The following is a 19,216-nucleotide window of genomic DNA, read 5'->3' as shown; positions in this document are numbered from 1 at the left end:
AATTCTTAACACAATCTTTGAGTTCAATTCTAAAAGGGGGTTCTTGGCAGTTTGAGTGACCTTGGTAAATTTCAAATCCTTGTTGCTGTGGAATTGTTCGTTAGAAAATACTCTTTTCTCTTTGGTATTGGAACTTGGTTTAGTGGGTTTATATTGCTTTTGGAACTTGGCATTCAAAAGATGTGACTCTTTTTTCCTTTTAGAAGAGAACTTGAGGGATACATGGTGAGCAGTTGCAGTAAAAATGGAGACCAGACTGTTACTGAATTGGTCGACTGGACCAGTGCCGGGGTTCTAGCCTGGGCCAGGCCCCTTCCTTGTCTTGGCCAGGAAGGTTCTTTTTCCAGTTGGATTCGCACAACCAGTAATGAAACCCATACTGGGACTGGAACAGTACAAGCTTTATTCAATGGCCAAAGAACGGAGAAACAGGAACCTAGTTTGCAAATCAACTTCTCAACCCAATTTGGGTGGAGACACCAAATGTATAGGAAGGTCCTGGTAAAAGGGAGGAATTGGAAAGAGTGAAAGGAATATTCACGAGTTACCTTAAAATAGGGGTGTGGTTTGGACCCCAAACTGAGGCAGCTCTCCTTCTCAGTCCTTGTGTGGGCTTTTTTGGTGGTTGTCATGTCAGTCATCAACTGTCATGGCACCTGTGTTACACATGGCGGCTAATGTGTTACAGTGAGCGTACTGTGAGGCTCAAGGTCCACTGGACGTCAAGTCCTCCGTCATCTTGGGCCTATTTGGCTCTAACCTGTTTTTTTCTCTGGCCGTTTGCTCCTGAAACTTAGATAAGAGCTATTGGTTTCCATCTGAGGGAAGGGTAGGGGTATGATTCTGGAGCAACAGCCTTGGTAACAAAACCAAGAAGATGGTTTCATGCCATTAAGATGTAATCGAACAGCTATTATAAAGCTATTGAAATCAATAAAATTTAAGAAATCCTTGATTTGCCAGCACTCAAATTAACTGTTAAACTTCTCCTTCTGATGTAGTGCTATTGTACCTCCGAAAATTTTAAATATTCTTCAAGAAGCTCACGTGAACATGGGACAGAGCAACTAAAGTCTTGTCTGTTTTGTTTTGCTGCTTCTTGACAAGTGAGGACCATGAAAAAAAATCACTCTCACCCAAGGGCCAGGTCCAGCTGGTACCAGGGTAGAGTCTCGCCTGTGTTTGTGGGTTCCTTCCACAGGCTTTGGGATTGTTGTTTTCTTATGTCTGGTGTCTTCCCCCACTGGTGGAGGAAGCTTGGACTAGAGGCTTATGCAGGGTTCCTGGCAGGAGGAGCCGGTGCCTGCCCACTACTGGGTGAAGCTTGGTCCTGGACCTCTGGTGGGTAGGGCTGTGTCCAGAGGCCTTTGTGACCTAGGAAGGCTAATGGGCGGGGCTGTGCTCCCACCCAGTCTGTTTGGCCTGAGGCTTCCCTACAGGCTGTTGGGTGGGGCTCGGTCTTGGTGCTAATGATCCAATCAAGGTGCCAGCCTCTAGGAAAGCTCAGGTAGATGAAGATTGCCGGAATGTCTGCCACCAGCTTTTATGTCCCCTGGGTGAGCCACAGCCATCCCCTACCTCCCCAGGAGACCCTCCAAAACCAGCAGGCAGATCTGGCCCAGGTCCCCGTGAAATAAATCACTGCCTCTGCCCTAGGACCTAGTGCACATGAGATTCTGTTTGTGCTTCCCAGGAGAGTGAAGTCTCTGTTTGCCCCAGTCCTGTGTGTCTTCTAGAGTTAAGCCCCGCTGGCCTTCAAAACCAGATGTCCTGGGGTCTCCTCCTCTTCCCAATGCTGGCACCTTGGGCTGGGGACCCTTAGAGCTCTCACTCCTGTGGGAGGACCTCTGTGACATATCATTTCCTTCAGCTTGCTGGTCATCCACCCAGGGGTATGGGCCCCAATTACATGGCGAGCACGCTCCTGCCGTCCTGCTATGGTTCTCTCTTTATGTCTCCAGTTGGAGAAGAACTTTCTTGCTAGATTCCAGTCTTTCCCCCCCCCCATGGTTGTTTAGCAGTCAGTTGTGGTTTTGTTGTAGTCACGAGGAGAAGCGAGCTCATGATCCTACTGCTCCGCTATCTTGACTGGGAAAAAAAAATCATTCATAAATATTGTGAGAGGGCTTTTTTTGATAGCAGGTATTTCTTAGACTGAGTTTTTAGGACACGATTTGAAGGTAAAGATGTTATTCAGGATTGACTTCATCATATAAGGATTTAGGTTAGTATTTGGTTTCTTTTTTTTTTTTTTTCCTGAAACGGTAAAGCAGGTATTTAGCACTTTTAGGGGAACAGCTTCTCACTGCTTACCTGATCTGAAATGCTACCTTTGTCTTACGCTCAGCTCTTCACCTTGCACTACTAGGTCTCTTTCTGGATATTCTGTTAAATTTCAGCAGATTCAACGGGTGATTCTTCTGGAGTTGAGGGCGGGGTTTACCCCCTGATGATTATGATTTCTGTTACAAACAAAATTTCAAGCATTTGAAAGAAGCTTTGTGTAGGGTTGGAAAGGCAGGAAGCATTTAGTTTGGTGGTTATCAGTTTTGAACAGCCGATTTGTTATTTTTATTAAAATGAAATGTAAGTACACCATAGGTTACTCCATTTATTACTAAAACGCATGCATGGAAGTACCATTGTCATCATTCATTGGAAACTGGCTCACCTCCCGTATCTTTTCCCTGTTGAAACGAGGGTTTTGAAAATGTTTTTGATACCGTGAGTTTTCTGAGGAGTGGGGCTCCCGCGCTGTTTTGTAGCAAATTGTTCTTGGGGATTCCGTGCAGGATGTTTCAGGAGAATCCTTGAAAAGAAAGCCATTGAAGGTGATTCTGTCTCTTGAACTCTGCTAGGGGCTTTTCTCTCACTTCATTGCTTATGCATTCAACTCACAAGCCTCCGAGAGGAAATGGTCCAGAAGATGATAGCGGCCACCATGTGGCTGCTGGGGGTGGTCCAGGTGCGACGTGTTTTTGAATTCATTCCACTGTAAAACAGGGCGGTGTAAGTTAGGTTCCAAGCGCTCATTTTTTAAAATCTCTTATTGCAGTAGTCCTGTGAGGAACACCTGTCTGTCTTTCTACATCATTCCGTACAACCAGTGAGCCACCTTCTGCTTCCTTGGTTTCTCTCGCAATTAATTAACCTTCCTGATGAAGGTTGGTACCTGGTGGTCTGTCCATTATTTACCATTTAATACGCTGAGTGGTAGCCACCGTTGTGTGATTAGAGTTAAGATTTAGGTTGCCACTCTGCAGTGTAAGTTAAAATCCAGATAGACTGTGTGGCTTGGTCTAGCTGCATGTTATACTAACTTTTAAATGTAAATACTGAAATAAACGGAGATAAATCCAATTGTACCGTTAACTATGATAAAACAAATACAATGCTTTAACTTTTATAGCCAACTATTCCAGGCTAGGGGGCCCTGGAACTGGTTCGATGCAGTGTCAATGGAATCCTTTGTTCTAGAAGACAACCATAAGCCATAATTTGTAAGAGTTTTACATGTAATTTTGGCTTGGCCATAGCTTTATCTTCTGGATGGACACTGCTAAGAATCAGAGCATTGTCGTATTGACTGGTGGTGTGGAAGGATGCCTGGTTGCAAGACTGCAGATTGCCATTGTGAAGTTACCTATACATTGGAACCCACAGAAGCTTAGAGATGGCGTCTAAAAATGAAAGTTACCTACAGGCGTATACACTTACCTCTGTTAACTCGCCTGGATTTTATAGACTGTAAGGTACGGGATAACTCTTTTTACTTGCACTTCACAGACACCATTTTTACAAATTAATGGTTTGTGGCAACCTTGCACTGTCAGATGATGGTTAGCGTTTTTTTAGCAATGATTTTTTTTTTTAAATTAAGATACGTACATTGCTTTTTTAGACATAATGCTGTCTCACACTTAATAGACCACAGTATAGTGTAAACATCATTTTTATATGCAGCGAGAAACCGAAGAATTTGTGTGACTCACTTTATTGCGAGCTTTGCTGTATTATGGTGGTCTGGAACTGAAACCCCAGTATCTCCGAGGTCTGCTTGTAATGGTGTAAGACGTTACTAAGCGAATTGCCGTACTATAATTATTTAAATTGTTTTGCATATTTAAAAACTTAGCTTGCCAAATGCTTTAGTAAGTTATTTGGAGTTGAAGGGGGAGTATAAAACATAGAATGCCTCTGTTGGGGTTATATTAAAGTATTTTAGTGGTATAGGTACTTTTGGAAATAAAACATACTTTAAATGAGAAAAATTGAGTCCTGTTATGAATGGCACCGAATAGTGCTGATTATTTTACCTTTGACAAAGTGGAAAATTTAAAGCTTGGTGTATCCCATTTTATTAATATAATAAAATTTTATAGTGTTGTTCTGGGCGCCGATATATGTTCTTTAGTGTTTATTAGCCCTTGGTTATAGTAAAACGTTTTAGTCCTATGCCTGGCTATACTGTACAGAATGCAAATATCAAAACAAAGGGAAAAAACCAAATAGACACTTTTGTCCTTCTCAAGTCTTTTTCTATATGATTTCTAAATATTTTGGTTACTTGTGGTACCTAATGTGACTGGACACGGGGAACATCTTTTTTATCATTTAACGTAGGTTTATAGCTTCCCCAGACTTGTTCTAATAATGAAGCTATGAGGGAAATGACAAGAATGGTGATATTAAATTTCTCTAGACTAACAGTAAATTTTTCCATTCTGATGTCAGGAATGTTGAGCATCTGGAATCTGCAAGAGGAGCGAACCGTTCGCTGCGGGAAGACCTTCATCAAATTCTGGGCCTTTTATTCTCTTAGGAACTACTACTGTCTTGTACAGAATATTATATTTTTTACAGAAGCTGTTTTCTGGAACTGGAAAAACGTCTTCACTTCTTGATGCTTCTCTGTTTTTGAGATGTTACTGTTTTGAGAATTAACGTCACATTTTAGCATTAATTTAATTTCCCTTGATTTAATAATAATTGTTTCTATTTGTTCAAGTACAGTAAAAAAAAAAAAGTAATAGGAAATAAATTGTCCTGAACAAAGCTTTCTTTATGGTTTATATAGGTAGAGCTATGATTTATACTTTGTCATCTTTTTCCTTGAATTTTCAGAGTATCTACAGTATCTACAATATACATAGTGACACCTTATACCTAGACTATGGTGTAGATGTAATTATACAGACATGCGGTGGAGGGGGAGGGAAGGAATGTGTGAAATTCACTGTTAGTTAAACCAATTCTCAAATCAGGGATCTACTAATGTCCTGGATCATACTGGGTATTTATAGTAAGTTTAAGTTGGTATAAGTTTGTCATTCTTTTAATTTTTTTTTAAAACATTCTAGTGTGTGTGTGTGTGTGTGTGTGTGTGTGTTTTAAGAGAGCAAAACCTTCTTCTCTGGTAGTAAATTTTCACTCTGCGTCAGACTCTCCTGGGTCTTGATATGGTATCATTCTTGTGTTTGGATATAGCGTTGCTGGTGCCGGATTTGATTATGGTGGTGGTAGGCATCACCCCTCAAGACGGGCCAGAATCTTTGATGTGAATGCTTCATATTGGGTCTTACTGGTGTCTTAATGTTCTGTGAATACCTACTCTGGGTTCAGTAGTTTATTTACTTAAGTGAGATCTTTTTCTTCCTCTCAGTTCAGTGATATTTAGTCAGTCAGTACGTTTCCGCCTTGCCTGATGCTCCGTCCTCAGCTCAGACCGAACATGGAACCAATGAAGCTGAGTATCTTCCTTCCACATGCAATTTGGTTGCTCAGGTATCCAAATAGTCCTAGTGTCATACTGATCCTTGAATCTGGAGACTTAATCGTCTACCACTAAATCACAATTCTTCCTATGGTACCCCCGCCCCCACCCTTCCCACCGCCCAGCATCCCCTTCCTTTCCACCAGTCTCAGGTGGCCCATGGGGACCTCGTCTTCAGTCCGTGGGAGTCCCCTCCCTACCGATGTGAATGAAGGCGGTCATCATGGCTCCTCTGAATGGTTGTCTGCTTGCTTTGATCAGGCCCTCCAGGAACTTGAAGTTGCGTTGGGCATAGTTATTTTCATTTTGTCTTCAAGTCTGCACGGCAGGTAGGATTCATCTTTCATCTCATGAGTGAGGGAAATCACAGCCCCATCCTTTGCCTATTTCTCTTTAGACTCTCTGAACCACAGCACTTGGGTAGGTTAGAGGCTTCTGTGTTTTGTTTTGCCCTTGGGTTTCTTCTGATGGAGTCCAGGCCGTGTGTCTACACTACAATCTTCTTGTTGAAAAGATACTTCTCCTTTGTTTGACAAGTGTGACAAGTCTGGTCATTTTCCTCTGTTAGAAGGCATCATGACCTTTTCTCATCTGTGCAGGAAATGAATATATTGCCCGATTTCTTTCTTTCTTTTTTTTTCTTAGTCCTTTATTCCTACTCCCCTCCACTGCCCCATTTTCATGATTCAGAAGAAAATTTTTGACGATCAGTTTTGTGAAGTGGTCTGTACCAAGTGGTAAGGTCTCTTTGTGACTCCTGGGGGTAGGTTCTTGAAGGATGCCATTTTTCTAACTTCCGAGAATGTTGTGTCCTGTGCAAAGGATATCCTTGCTAAGTTTCAAATCTCAGAATCTTTTGTGTTTTGATAAAACTCTGTAACTTTGACATGGAAGATGCACGTCTCTCAGAAATGTTCAAAACACTTAAAGTGTAAACAGGGATCTGTAAGCAGAAATTCTGAATGTTTTTCTTACAGATATATTAATTATATCAAGAACTCTTGGGGAAATTGCTGGGAGACTGATGTTAAAAAGTTTAAAAGCAACATCTCTTTTGTGGTGGTGGTTTCATTGGTATATACATCTATCAAAATTCATCAGATTGTACATTTGAAATATGTGCAGTTTACTGTACAGGAACCAGACCACAATAAAGCTGTTAAAAAAACCTCAGCTGCCATATATAGTTGTAATATATGTATTTTGAAATTTATTTTCATGCAATGTTCTTTATATGCATAATTCGACCAAAATATGTTATTCTACATTATAATTTCTTCATATGATATTAAATTATAAACACTGACCCACCATTAATAGAATATTGAATAGAATATTCCATTGAATAAATATTCTATACTTTAATCAATCTGGTTTTGGACATTTAGATAATTTTCACATTTATCTTCCTGTATTACTGTTACCTGTTTGCCTGATCTTTAAGAGACGTCATGCCTTTTACATATTAAAAGTTTTCTTAATGATTATGAAAATAAGCTTACGGAAGACTCTGCTAGCCAAAAAAAAAAAAAAAAAAAAAGCAGTATCTCTTTAAAAAAAACAAAATGCAAAAAATGACTCCGTCCTGAGATGAGTCACACTTGCTGGCTGGTTCTGCCACCATCTCTGCACATGGCCTTTCCTGAGGCCTAGATCTGCCGAAAGATAACGGTGCTTATTATGACAAAGTTGATCTGTATCTAATGAGCCCTTTCCATGGTTGCTTCAAGAGGCAGGGTTCCAGAGATCCAGAATGAGTGATCAGGTGAGCATGGGATGTCTGCTCTATTCCGAGTCACTTGTTTTCATCTAGCACGGAGTGGCTGATCGCCGTCAGTGTGTCTCCTTTTTATGTCTACACTGGCAGTCTGGGAGAAGTGAGAAGAAGGTAGAATTACCTCAGTAACGGGATTACTCTTATTTTTCTGTAATTGCTTGAAGCATTTGAGGATGAATTGCAGTTATTCAGCACGTTTGGTGTGAATGGCATATGATTGGCTTCCGGGAACCTCACTTTGGATTTTGAATTTACGACAGTGCATTGACATATAGGTTACAGAGGTCAGTATTGTGCGGACTTTCAATGAATCTATGACACAGAGAGCACCAAAATTAAGATTATTGCTGTTTCTTGCAAGTGTTTGTTGCATTATGTTTATCTTGAAGGTTTTTAAGCTGTTTTAGAGCCGAGACCATTTTGTCCCTTTTCTTCCCCACTTGTCTTACTGTGGAGACGTCTGGACTGACCCGAGTCAGGGGCGAGTCATCACTTTCATCATTTGTCTTCTCTCTAGTCCGCCCTTGACCCGATATGTGAGGTCCACCCTTGCCTGTCTTTCTTGCCTTTTTCCAGCAACATAAACTTACCTTTAGTATTCTGTCTCCTTGGTGCTTGGGTGTACTTTTATGTTTTAGCATTTAATTTGGAATTTATTTTTATTTCAGAAAATGCTATGTAAAGTTGTATAGCTATGTGAAGCAGCATTCTGAGCTTTACAAATCCATTTAATCGTCATTACAATCCTGTAAGCTTAGAACTATGATGCCTATTTTATGGATTAAAAACTGGATGCACCAAAATGTTAACTCACTAGCAGTTACTGAGTTGGTATCTCTATCGACGTCATTTGGCTGCATCTGCCCCAGGACCTTTGCGTGTGCAGTTTTTCCTACGTGACTTTTCTACTCCCCGCTTCATCACCCCCCAGTTATCACCTATACTTTGACCCTCTCAGCACAATCGTACTTCACCAGGGAAGCTTTCCCTGAAATTGCTGACGTCCACTGTTAGGCTTTCATGGTCCGCGACCCCCTCCCTCGCAGTGCTTTTCACAGTTACAGCTTTACATTTATTTTCACCAGGTCTAATACCCGTCTCCTGCACTACACCGGGTGGTGACTTTCTTTGCTAACCCCCCTCCCCCCATCTCATTCCCAGCCTTAACAGTCTGGCACATGGTTAAGTAGTCAGTATTTGTGCAGTGAGGTCAGGAAAGGATCCGGAGGAATTCTGAAATGCCGAGGGACTCGGGGCAGTTTCCCTCTTTCTCCACACACTTGAGATGTTGTCAAGTGTGTTATGTTAAACCAGTTTGTGAAACTTTGAGGTCAGACTGTTAACATGTTTGCTTTGTCTTCCAAATAATCTCAGGGGCCCTGAGGGAGGGGCCTGTGACAGCAGTAGCAGTCCCCAGGACGTTAATGATCTGGCGGATTGGGGTAAGAGTGCATGGAAACGGCTACACTTTCAGGGGCTAGCAAGTGGCGGTCCACTCTGGCAGGAACAGAACTGGGGGGAGGTTGTGAGCTGTAGTGCTGGAGAAAGGTTGCTGTCCAATGACTACCAGAAGTGAAATTTTTTAAATTATAAAAGTAACGTCTGTCTGTAAAAAGTCAAGCAATGCTGAAACACACGGAGCAGAAATGAAAGTGATTTTTTCCTGTTCCTTCTGGTTTCTCTTCCTAAACGCTGGAGACAGCGGGGTCTGGGCCCTGCAGATGGCCCTCCAGGTGGCCTAGAAGTGGAATGAATGAATGAGTGAATGAGTGAATTACTGGATCAAAGGAAATGCAGGCTTTAAATTTTCATATTGCCAGTGAAATACCCGTTGATGATGACCCTGCTCTGTCCATTTTTCCATCCTCCAGGATGACTCTTCCCAGCCTTTGCGAATGCATACCCTTGACGTGCTGTTCTCACCCCTGACAGATGACCGTGTTTCAGAGTTACTGAGAATACAGCCGTGATTGTAAAGGAATTACCCCAGATTCCCTCTGTCAACCGCGTTTCCCTGCCCTCCCCCTTCCTTGTTGGAACCACAGGTGACCTGTCCGCACTGGGATCTGAAGCCATCCCTGCACTTGTGTGTTGGGCAAGTCCTGGGACCAGTCCCCCATGGGGACCGAGGGACGACTGTAGCTTTTTTCTCCTAAAGGGAAAGGACAGGTATGTTTCCCCTTCAGCGTAGCCAGCCTAACCAGTTTAGAGATCTTAAAAGCATCTTGGCGTCTTGCTGCAGTCAGCCCCTATTACCATGAACACCTTCCTTAGCCCCTAAAATTTTTACTTGCTGTGTGCTTTGTGTGGTTTTTCCACTTTCAGACATGATTACTACTTTTTTTAATGTTGGAAAACATGACTCTCTGTTTCTATCCTCTTTTATAAATACCAAACATTTGTGAGGTGGGGGGAGGGTACAGCTCAGTGGTAGAGCGTGTGCTTAGCAAGCATGAGGCCCTGGGTTCAACCCCCAGTACCTTCATTTAAAAAAACAAAATCTAATTACCACACCTAATTAAAAAAAAAATTGGTGAGGAGGCTGAAGTTGAAAGTGCCCGCTGAATAGGCAAGAGTGGTCTTCATTAGTTGAGATTAGAATTTTGGCTTAATCGTCGCCTGGGCTGTTGGGTCCCGGCTCAGCACACTCTTCAGATGGCCTTCCTGGTCCTGGCTGGTTTCATGTCCCCAGCGCTCCACCCTCCTGCACCTTGAGAAGCAGGGTCCCACCACTGGCTTTCTGCCCACGTGCGTCCTGGAGGAGTGGGTCCTGCTTGTCTGGTGACAGTGGACAAGCTCGTGCCCAGAGCGCCAGCCTTCCAGTGGGCTGGGACCACACCTCCTCCAACGAGCTCTGGTCCTAGTCTTGGGGTAGGGGGTCCCTCTCCAAGGCTGTTTTCTTCTGGGTCCTCTCCTTCAGCCCGAGAGATTTTTCTTTACTGCTTTGTAGAATATCCTGTCATAGTGAGTAACTATTCACATTGAACTTTCCTTGTTCAAATTACTGCACAGCTCTAGTCTCCGAATTGGACTATGACTAATGCAAACACATAAAGTGAAAATTGGAGTTGGAGTGCTTACTACTGTTCTCTTCTGCGTGGCGGAAATTGAGTGCATTGGAAAGTCTGTGGGTTTACGTGATGATTGCTGATTTTCATCTTGGATGTTCTCCGGTCTAGAAAGCATCCTTCTAGGTCGCATTCCCCTTCCTTCAGATCCTGGCTCGTGTCCTGCCAGCTTCACTGTAGCCTTCTCTGACCTCTATTGATTGCTCTCTTCTTAAAATCTGCTATAGTAATTATTGTATATATTAATCAAGTGAACCTTGACATAGTTTTGCTCTTAATGGCTTTTCTCTCACTATGTAAAATAGACTAATTTTAAAATGCTGCTTTTTTTCTGCTGGAACCTTTTTAGGAAACAATTTTATTGCAGCCCGTCCTGTGCATCCTCAACAGTGTCTTGTATCTCTTGTGTCATATGTGCCCAAATACATGGTGAATTTTTTCCCTCTGTAAATTATTCTTTCAGAGAAGAGAGAGCTGGCTTATACTCAAGTCCTTCCCAAATCTCTTACAGAACACTTTCTCTGTTACTCACATGCACAAAAATGTATTAAATAGAGAAGCCATAATTATTCTTACAGAACCTAAATTCGTAATTTTGGGCATTATTGAGAGCTCACTTGACAGAATTATTTTAAAAAGAGGAGACAAAGAAACTTAAACCAGGTTTAATTATTCCTTGGAGAAGCATTAAAAACCTCACATTTGCGATTGATGAAGAATTTTTAAAGAGTGGGTAAGTGGTTTGGTTGATCAAAAACATACAACTACAGCAAATGAAAAAGCTGGTCAGCTTTACCCAGATTCTCAGTGAAGGCGTCTCTCCCATATTCAGAAATGTGCTGTATCTCAACTTACCCAGAGCTGAAAATGATCTGTTCTCACTCTGCAAATGACACTAGCGGTGAGGAGGAATTTCACTATGAAGAATTTAAATAGAACGGTTGCATGAAATTTTCCAATTGGGCAAAAACCAAGTATCTAAATTAATGTGTTTTTACTTAATAGGTAATTCAAAGTAAGTATTTCTAACCAAATTACAATTTGAATATTAGAGGCGGTCACAAGCATCTTATCAACATCCCTGAAAATTAATAGCGTCTGAATATTTCATCAGCGGCTGAAACGATTTTGCTTGGAAGAGAAAATGTTTTGGATCCTGACTTGGGCAAATAGGAGATCATTATACTGAGGATTGCTTGATGTTTGGCCATATGTGAGAAGTATGTTGTGTCATCCAAGATTGTAAGATCTCGGGAGAAGAGGTAGTGGAATATTCTGTGCTTAGCTTTGTCCCCAGTGACTGACGTCGTGCTCTGAATATGAGAGCTCATAAACGTTGATTCTGAGGAATGTAGCCTTCCCGGACCTAGATCAGGTGTGATTCCTTGCTGAAGGCTTGCCCAGTGTCCTCTTCTTTCCCTGGAGGGACTGACGTCAGGAATGACACCTTGTTTTTGCCCCAGCAGTCTCCCCTGTCCTGCACTCACTTTGCTAACAGACCTGTCTTTGCTGGGTCATCTGCACTGTGGACTTTTGCAGATGGAGATCATGTCTGATTGGTCCTAGACCATTAGAGCCATAGACAACGTTGGTTCATAAGTACCCTAGATGTTTATTGGAATGAGCTTGAATGACCACAGAGGAGGTAACTTTCCTGGCTCTGTTCTTTTTCAGGGACCAGATAGATTTAGGTAACATTTTTTGTTTTTATATGTGAATTTTTTTTTTATTGCGGTACAGTCAGTTTACAGTGTTGTGTCAATTTCTGCACAAAGCCTCAGTCATACATGAATATACATATATTCATTTTCATACTCTTTCCCACTGTAAGCTACTACAAGATATTGAATATAGTTCCCTGTGCTCTACAGTATGAACTTGCTTATCTATTCTGTATATACCAGTCAGTATCTGCAAATCTCAAACTCCCAATTTATCCCTTTCTACCCCTTTCCCCCCTGATAACTGTAAGTTTGTTTTCCATGTCTGTGAGTCTGTTTCTGTTTTATATATAAGTTCATTTGTCATCTTTTTTAGATTCCACATATGAGTGATATCATACGGTATTTTTCTTTCTCTGTCTGGCTTAACTCACTTCGAATGACAGTCTCCAGGTCCATCCATGTTTCTGAAGATGGCATTTTATCATTTTTTATGGCTGAGTAGTATTCCATTGCATAAATTACCACAGCTTCTTTATAGATTTAGGTAACATTTTTAAAGATGCACCTTGCTCTCTCCACTCTCCTTACTTGCTCTCTTGAGTCTCAAGGACCAAAGCCATTTAGATTTCATAGTATTCTTCATGATTGGAACCCCAGGAACTGAATATAGGAATGTTTTAATGCACATGTTAAGCACAGACTCAGTTTCAGACGTGGACTGAAGCGGTTTCTAGGGCCTGGATAATTGATTTGAGTGTAAGTGTTGTCTGTGTTACCTACATTGAGACTCTGTACAGCTCTGATGTAGTGGCTCTTTTAACCATCTTTTAAGTTTCTGACTGACCCTGTTGCCTTTCTTCTGTGGTTCCCACATGTGGGAGGTGAAGAGAAGTGACTGCTGTCACTGGTGTACGCAGCTAGGGTGGCATGCAAATTAGGATTGCATAAAGCTAGAAAAAACCCAGAAAACTCAGGTTTATGAGTGTTGGCTAACAGAGAAATGATCACTACTTATGAATTAAACCTAATTTCTGCTCAGTTTTAAACTGAGACTGCTCTAAAAGAAGAAGGTCTATTAAAAAAAAAAGAATTAAACCTAGTATTGTTTATTCCCATGAAAAGCTAAGCTGTGCTTGGGTAAAGTGAACACTCTGCGTATATAAAAGGCTGTAGTGGTTTCATTTCTGAATGTGGTTATGTGTCCAGTTGGCAGCTGCCACTGAGCTGTCGTGTTCACTTTGAACCACGTGATGGTGCGGTCGTTGGAAGAGATATATTAAGGAAGGAAGAATATCTTTTTTTTTTTTTTTTTTAATTTTATCAAATGCCTGCCCTGAGCCAGCTGCAGTACTGAGTGCTGTCATGTTCCATGTTCCACTGAATTCTTACAGCAACTCTTATTTACCAGAATTTCTTCCTTTGTCTCAGCTTTATTTTGAGATAATTGTAGAGTCACATGTTGTAAGAAATAGTACAGAGAGATCCTGTGTCCCTTTGCCCAGTTTCCCCTGTGGTGACATCTTGCGTAACTGTACTAACGTGTGTGTCACAGCTAGGAAGTCATGGTCCATCCCATCTGTTGACCTTTTTCAAATTTCATCAGTTTTTATATGTGCTTGTGTGTGTGTGTTTAGTTCTATGCACTTGTATCCCTTGTGTAGGTTACCATCTTTTTCAACATGTGAGGAAAATCGGGCTCAGATAAGTTACGTGGAATGCTTACAGTGTAGACCTGGGATCTGAACCTTGGATTGCTTGAATCAGACTTCTGCTTTTTTAGTAATAATATGGATGAACAATAGTAGTAATCAATAATACAATGGCTGAAACTCAAGTTACATGTGAAACATTGAGTACTTACCACATCCCAAGACTGTTCAGGAGTATTAACTCGTCTAATTCCCCCAACAACGTACCACATAAATTACATTGCAGCATCATTCAGCTCTAATCATATTCCCAAGGAATAGGGAATTGCTTTTTTTTTTTTTTTTTACTACTTTTGAAATCAGTAATAAAACAGTGAAATCCTACCTTTTTACGTAATTTCACATTTTGAACCTCTGACCTTTACCGCTGATCTTGGCGGCTGAGATTACTTTATATGAGTGTGTGTATGTATGCATGTATTGGTATAAACTGAGACCTGTGTTATGATACATTGAGTTAGATTGAGATAAGTTAGAAATATTTTCACTGAATTGTAAATAAGAGCTAGTTTAGGCAGAATGCCAGATTGTTAGGGGAATAAATATAACCCACCAAGGATACTTAAGAATGTAATTCGGAGAAAATTTTTGTTTTTCTAGAATATGTAGATCTTTCTGGCCAAGTGCAGCCCCGGGAATGTTTGAGTTTAATTGAATCTCTCAGATTACATACCTAACTTTCCAAGTGGCACCAATGCATTTGGTTGCGATGATCCAGGATATCGTAATGCTCTAGGAAAGTGGTAGACACACTGATCAGAAGTCTGTAACTTACGAGCCTTTGCTGGTTCAGTATTTTGTAAAGCTGCCCCTGCAATGAACAGCAGCGTTTATTCAGACCAGGAGTAACAACAGGCCCATGTGTTGTAAGTCCCAGGAGGTCTTGGTGTTTTTGTAGACAGCAGGCAGAAATAAAAGGAATTTTGTCCTTTTTACCTCATGTAATCCCACTGGAAAAGGAAACATGTGCTCTGAGCTGATACCGACCTCTGCCAGGTCACCTCCCTGAAGAGTCCCGGGCAAGCACTGTTGCAACATTTCTTGGACAGGAGTCTGATGGCCCCCGAACGAGATGGATGGTTTGTGCCGTCTGCTCCCGGGAACACGGCGCTACTGTCTGCTCCGAGGGACCTTCTAGTAGTAAACGCGTTACCTGCATCTGTCGCCTTGACTCTTTCCAAGAGTGTCACGTACCCCAAGTGAGAGTGACATTTAAACTGAATTCTGCATAGTTTGTTGTTGTTTATAAACAAAACAGAAATGGGTGGCTCCAGATAATGCTGCACCGAGGATGGTTTATTCTGGCTTGTTTGCGAGAACTTGATTTTGGACATTGGATAACCCAAACGTTTTTAAAGCTATATATTATTAGGAACTGTTTGCAAACCGTAAAACCTTTTTAATGGACCATGCTATCAATTTTCTGCTCTTCTTAAGAAGTTTTTCCTATTCATGACTCACTTCACTCTTTGGCTAACATTGAGGGAAATGTAATAACAATTAAGGAAAGGAATGTATGCGTTTTCTTCTTTTTATTTTTTATTTGAAAGCTTGTACACATTTCCTGTCTCAGGTCGTGTACACTTGGAGGACTGTAGAATGTTGACCATTACAAAAAGTTTAAAAAACAAGCCTGTCAATGCATCTGTCTTTGGAATTTAAAAATCCAAAAGCTTCCTTGGCTACTTTGTAGAGAAGTGTTTTGCTTGATGGCCCAGAATACAGATCCAGTGGAAAAAAAAAAAAAAAAAGACACGTTCCAGCTGTCATTTACACACACCTTAAGTGAAATTAATGAGATCACGCTAAGATTATGCTTTGTGTTTTATTTTCATTTTATAGGTCTGTATGAGCTGTTGGCGGCTCTGCCAGCCCAGCTGCAGCCACATGTGGATAGCCAGGAAGACCTGACCTTCCTCTGGGATATGTTTGGTGCAAAAAGCCTGCATTCACTAGTGAAGGTAAACCACGCTGATGTCAGAGTCTCTTTGCAGAAAGGCATATGGAAAAATATTTTGAGCGCCATCTAGTAAACCCGAGATCAAATTGTTGCTCTCCGAAAACAAAACAGCCTTGTTCCATTTCACTGACGGGCGTGGAAGTTGTTAAAAAAAGATCCTACCGAAAATACGGGGATGATTTCCCTTGATGGTGGGGAGCTGGCTGTGCATACTGATGGGGCACGCATGTGCCCTGGTTTAGAAAAAGACTATGAAATAGTAGCAGGAAGGTTTAGATTCCTGATGGTCAATGTTCACGAGCTGGCGTTTAACTTAAATAAACAAATGTTCGCAGGAAAAAATGAGAAGGAGTAGGTTTTCTGAGGTTAAGGACAGCAACAGTTCGGTAGCCACGTTATTTAAAATAATTTCCTTTAACAAAGTCAACTGAAATCCAAGCACGCTTTTTCTTTCCTTGGCACAGCACCACTGAAATGGTATTTTGTGTCTAGATACACTGACGCTATAAATGCGAATGAAAAACAGTTTTTGGAGACTGTTTCAGTGAAGTGTCATGCCATGGAAATGATCAGCCACCAGAAATCAGATCTTGCCACACATCAACCCTGGGAGTGATCCGAACTCTTAAAATAGTCAAACGAGAACAAGAAACTTCACTGGAAAATATGCTGCTCTCACTTCTGGAAATACGAATTGCGTTTTTTCTTGTTTAACTGAAGCTGACAGAAATTGAGGCTTTCACTTGAGTCTGTGGGAGATAGAAACTTACGATGTCTTAGAAGGATCTGGACCAATGCTTCATTCAGCTGAGTTTGTTACGGTTGTCTCTTGTGATCAGAGGCTTCTTGATGGATGGATAGTATTTAGAAATGAGCAACTTCGGAGGTACAGTTGCTTCACCGGATAGGAGAATTCCTAATGCATTTTTTTCCTTGTTGCCATTTTGCCTGAGATTTGCATGCCTCAAGTAATGGCGATTCTCAAGGAGTGAAGGTGTTGATCGGTGGCATTTTCGTAGCAATACAACCAAAGATGACAGCGTTTATTGGTTTATTTAGTTTTTCTGTAATTGCCGAGACACCTTTGTGTTCTGAATAATTTTAGGTAGTTTAGTCTCTCTCTCTCAGGATGTGTTATAAATTGTCTTGGGATGTTAACTGATGAAGTTTATGTCTTACTGAGGCAGTCATGAAAATATTCCTGTATTGAATGTTTGGGATTAGATAGCTATGGATTTGTTTAGATTGATTTGATCCCTTGATAGAAGAAATCAAATACACTTCAACTGGCGTCATCACTCCTTAACTGTTAAGTAAACATGGTACCCAAACAATGGATGCATGTGTGTTTTTATTTAGAAGGTGGCTACTATCTCGGTTTCCTTTCCTATAAAATGGAAATTACAGCTCCTGTTCACAAGGTTGCTGTGAGCTTCAAATAAAATAGTGAGGATGTTCTTTGATACTCACGTAAGTTAGGCAAATATAAGTAGGCATTACTACATAATAAGAAAAAAGGTTAATTATCATAGCATGTGAAGGACAAAAAAGTATGGTCAGAGATGGTTATTTTTATTAAAGAATAAAACTAGTGTGTGAAAAAATTCTTAGCTACCCTAGCTGTTTTCAACATTGGTTGTTATTCAAAGTATGTGTCAATACATAGGAAACAAATTTATGGTTATCAAAGGGGAAAGGAGGGGAGGGGTAAATTGGAGTTGGGATCAGCAGATATAGACTTCTCTATATAAAAGAGATAAACAACAAGGTCCTGCTGTAGAGCACAGGGCACAACATTCAATAGCTTGGAATAACCTGTAATGAAAAAGAATATATGTATATGTAACTGAATCACTATGCTGTACGCCAGAAACTAACACAACACTGTAAATCAGCTGTACTTCAATTAAAAACCAAAGACAAAGTATTTGTCAATAATAAGTGGTTAGGAGAGCATACCATTATTGACACTCGGTTTTATAAAAACAGTGAAGCAAATAAAGAGATGTTGCCAGTGTTTTAAACAGCACAATAATGTGTGTGCTGTTTCAAATGTTTGTCAGTAGTTGCCATAAAATATATTTTTTAAATCAGTTTTATTTCAGTAATTGCCATAAAACGTATTTTTGAAATTATTTTTATGATGTGCCTCTTAGTACGTTCTCAGTTTCTTAACAGTCCCCCCCACCCCCCCGGCTCCCAGCCTCTATCACGCGCAGACCTCCGGTGTGTCCTCTGACTGACCCGTTCTGCTCGTTTTCAAGTAGGAAAACCGAGCATCCCTCCAGGAGGCGGGTCTCAGGGGATCGCAGTTGCAACAGCTGGAGCAGCCCGCTTCACTGTCTTCCAAGTGCCTCTCCTGGAGGCTGGAGGGGAGGAGGCTCCGGCTTCTGTACATAAATCTTGGGAGAGCAAGAGGAATTTGTTTGCGAAGACCTGTTTTAGAGTGAATCAGAATGTGTTTCGATGTTACGCTCTTTGGCCGACAGTTGACGCTGTTGGTCTGTGGTTTTAGAACTGGGTGAACGCAAAACTTGGTTTTATTCCAGCACAGAGTTTTCACAGTGGTCACCTTCTTTTAGGTGAAAAAGGAAGTGGTGGTTAAATCACCACACAGTTGTACAGACAACAGGCTGCAATGATGGAAAAGACACTCAGAAGAGGCAGTCTGGGTCTGTGACAGGCACGGCACGCCACCTGAGGGCTTTGAGCCCCACTCTGGCGGAAGGACTGGAGGTTATGAGCTTGTCGTTGGAAAGGAACTAAGATGATCCCATAGGGTATTAGCTACGGATTTTTTTTTTTTTAAGAAAAATTTCTAAATAGGAAAGTTGAATAATAAAACCTGTAAGCACGAGGTCTTAGAGTATCAGAAGAAAGACGGTGCTGCTCAGAGATCTGGGAAATATCACATGTAAGATGGGAAATACAACACATGACGTGTAGCAAGACAAGAATATGTTTTCACATGATCTAACAAATGGGATGCAGCCACACTTGGACCCATGTTTTGCAGAAATATACAGAATATAGTTTGTGTCTGAACATCATTTCTCGGTTTATCTCCTATCCTTGTGTTTTCTCCTATTGAGTTTCGTTTATTTAAATTTTATTCAGTTGTGTGTATTTTTGTAATCTGGTTAAATTCATTTCAGAACAAGGTGTAGCCTAAAGACTTGCTTAACTCTTTTATTTATTTTCAAGGAGATTGGTAGTTCTCTTTCCTCAAGAGAAATTTTTGCTTTTATTTCACAACTGTGCTGGA

At 41.1% G+C, this 19,216-nt stretch overlaps 1 protein-coding gene across 2 annotated transcripts in view; it reads left to right on the top strand.

Annotated features, from left to right (window-relative positions):
• Positions 1 to 19,216, top strand: part of MPP7 (MAGUK p55 scaffold protein 7) — a 222,594-nt gene that overhangs the window by 74,196 nt on the left and 129,182 nt on the right. The window contains exon 3 of one of the 2 annotated variants that reach the window (XM_064479543.1): positions 15,834 to 15,952. The exons of the other annotated variant lie outside the window; for it this stretch is intronic. Within the exon in view, the coding sequence (XP_064335613.1) occupies positions 15,834 to 15,952 (119 nt within the window). The remainder of the gene's footprint in view (positions 1 to 15,833; positions 15,953 to 19,216) is intronic. 2 annotated transcript variants of the gene reach the window in all.

Source organism: Camelus dromedarius, chromosome 26 (genome assembly GCF_036321535.1).
Source record: "Camelus dromedarius isolate mCamDro1 chromosome 26, mCamDro1.pat, whole genome shotgun sequence".
NCBI lineage: Eukaryota > Metazoa > Chordata > Mammalia > Artiodactyla > Camelidae > Camelus > Camelus dromedarius.
Note: the sequence above shows the minus strand (reverse complement) of the source record. Positions and strands in the feature narration are given on the sequence as shown.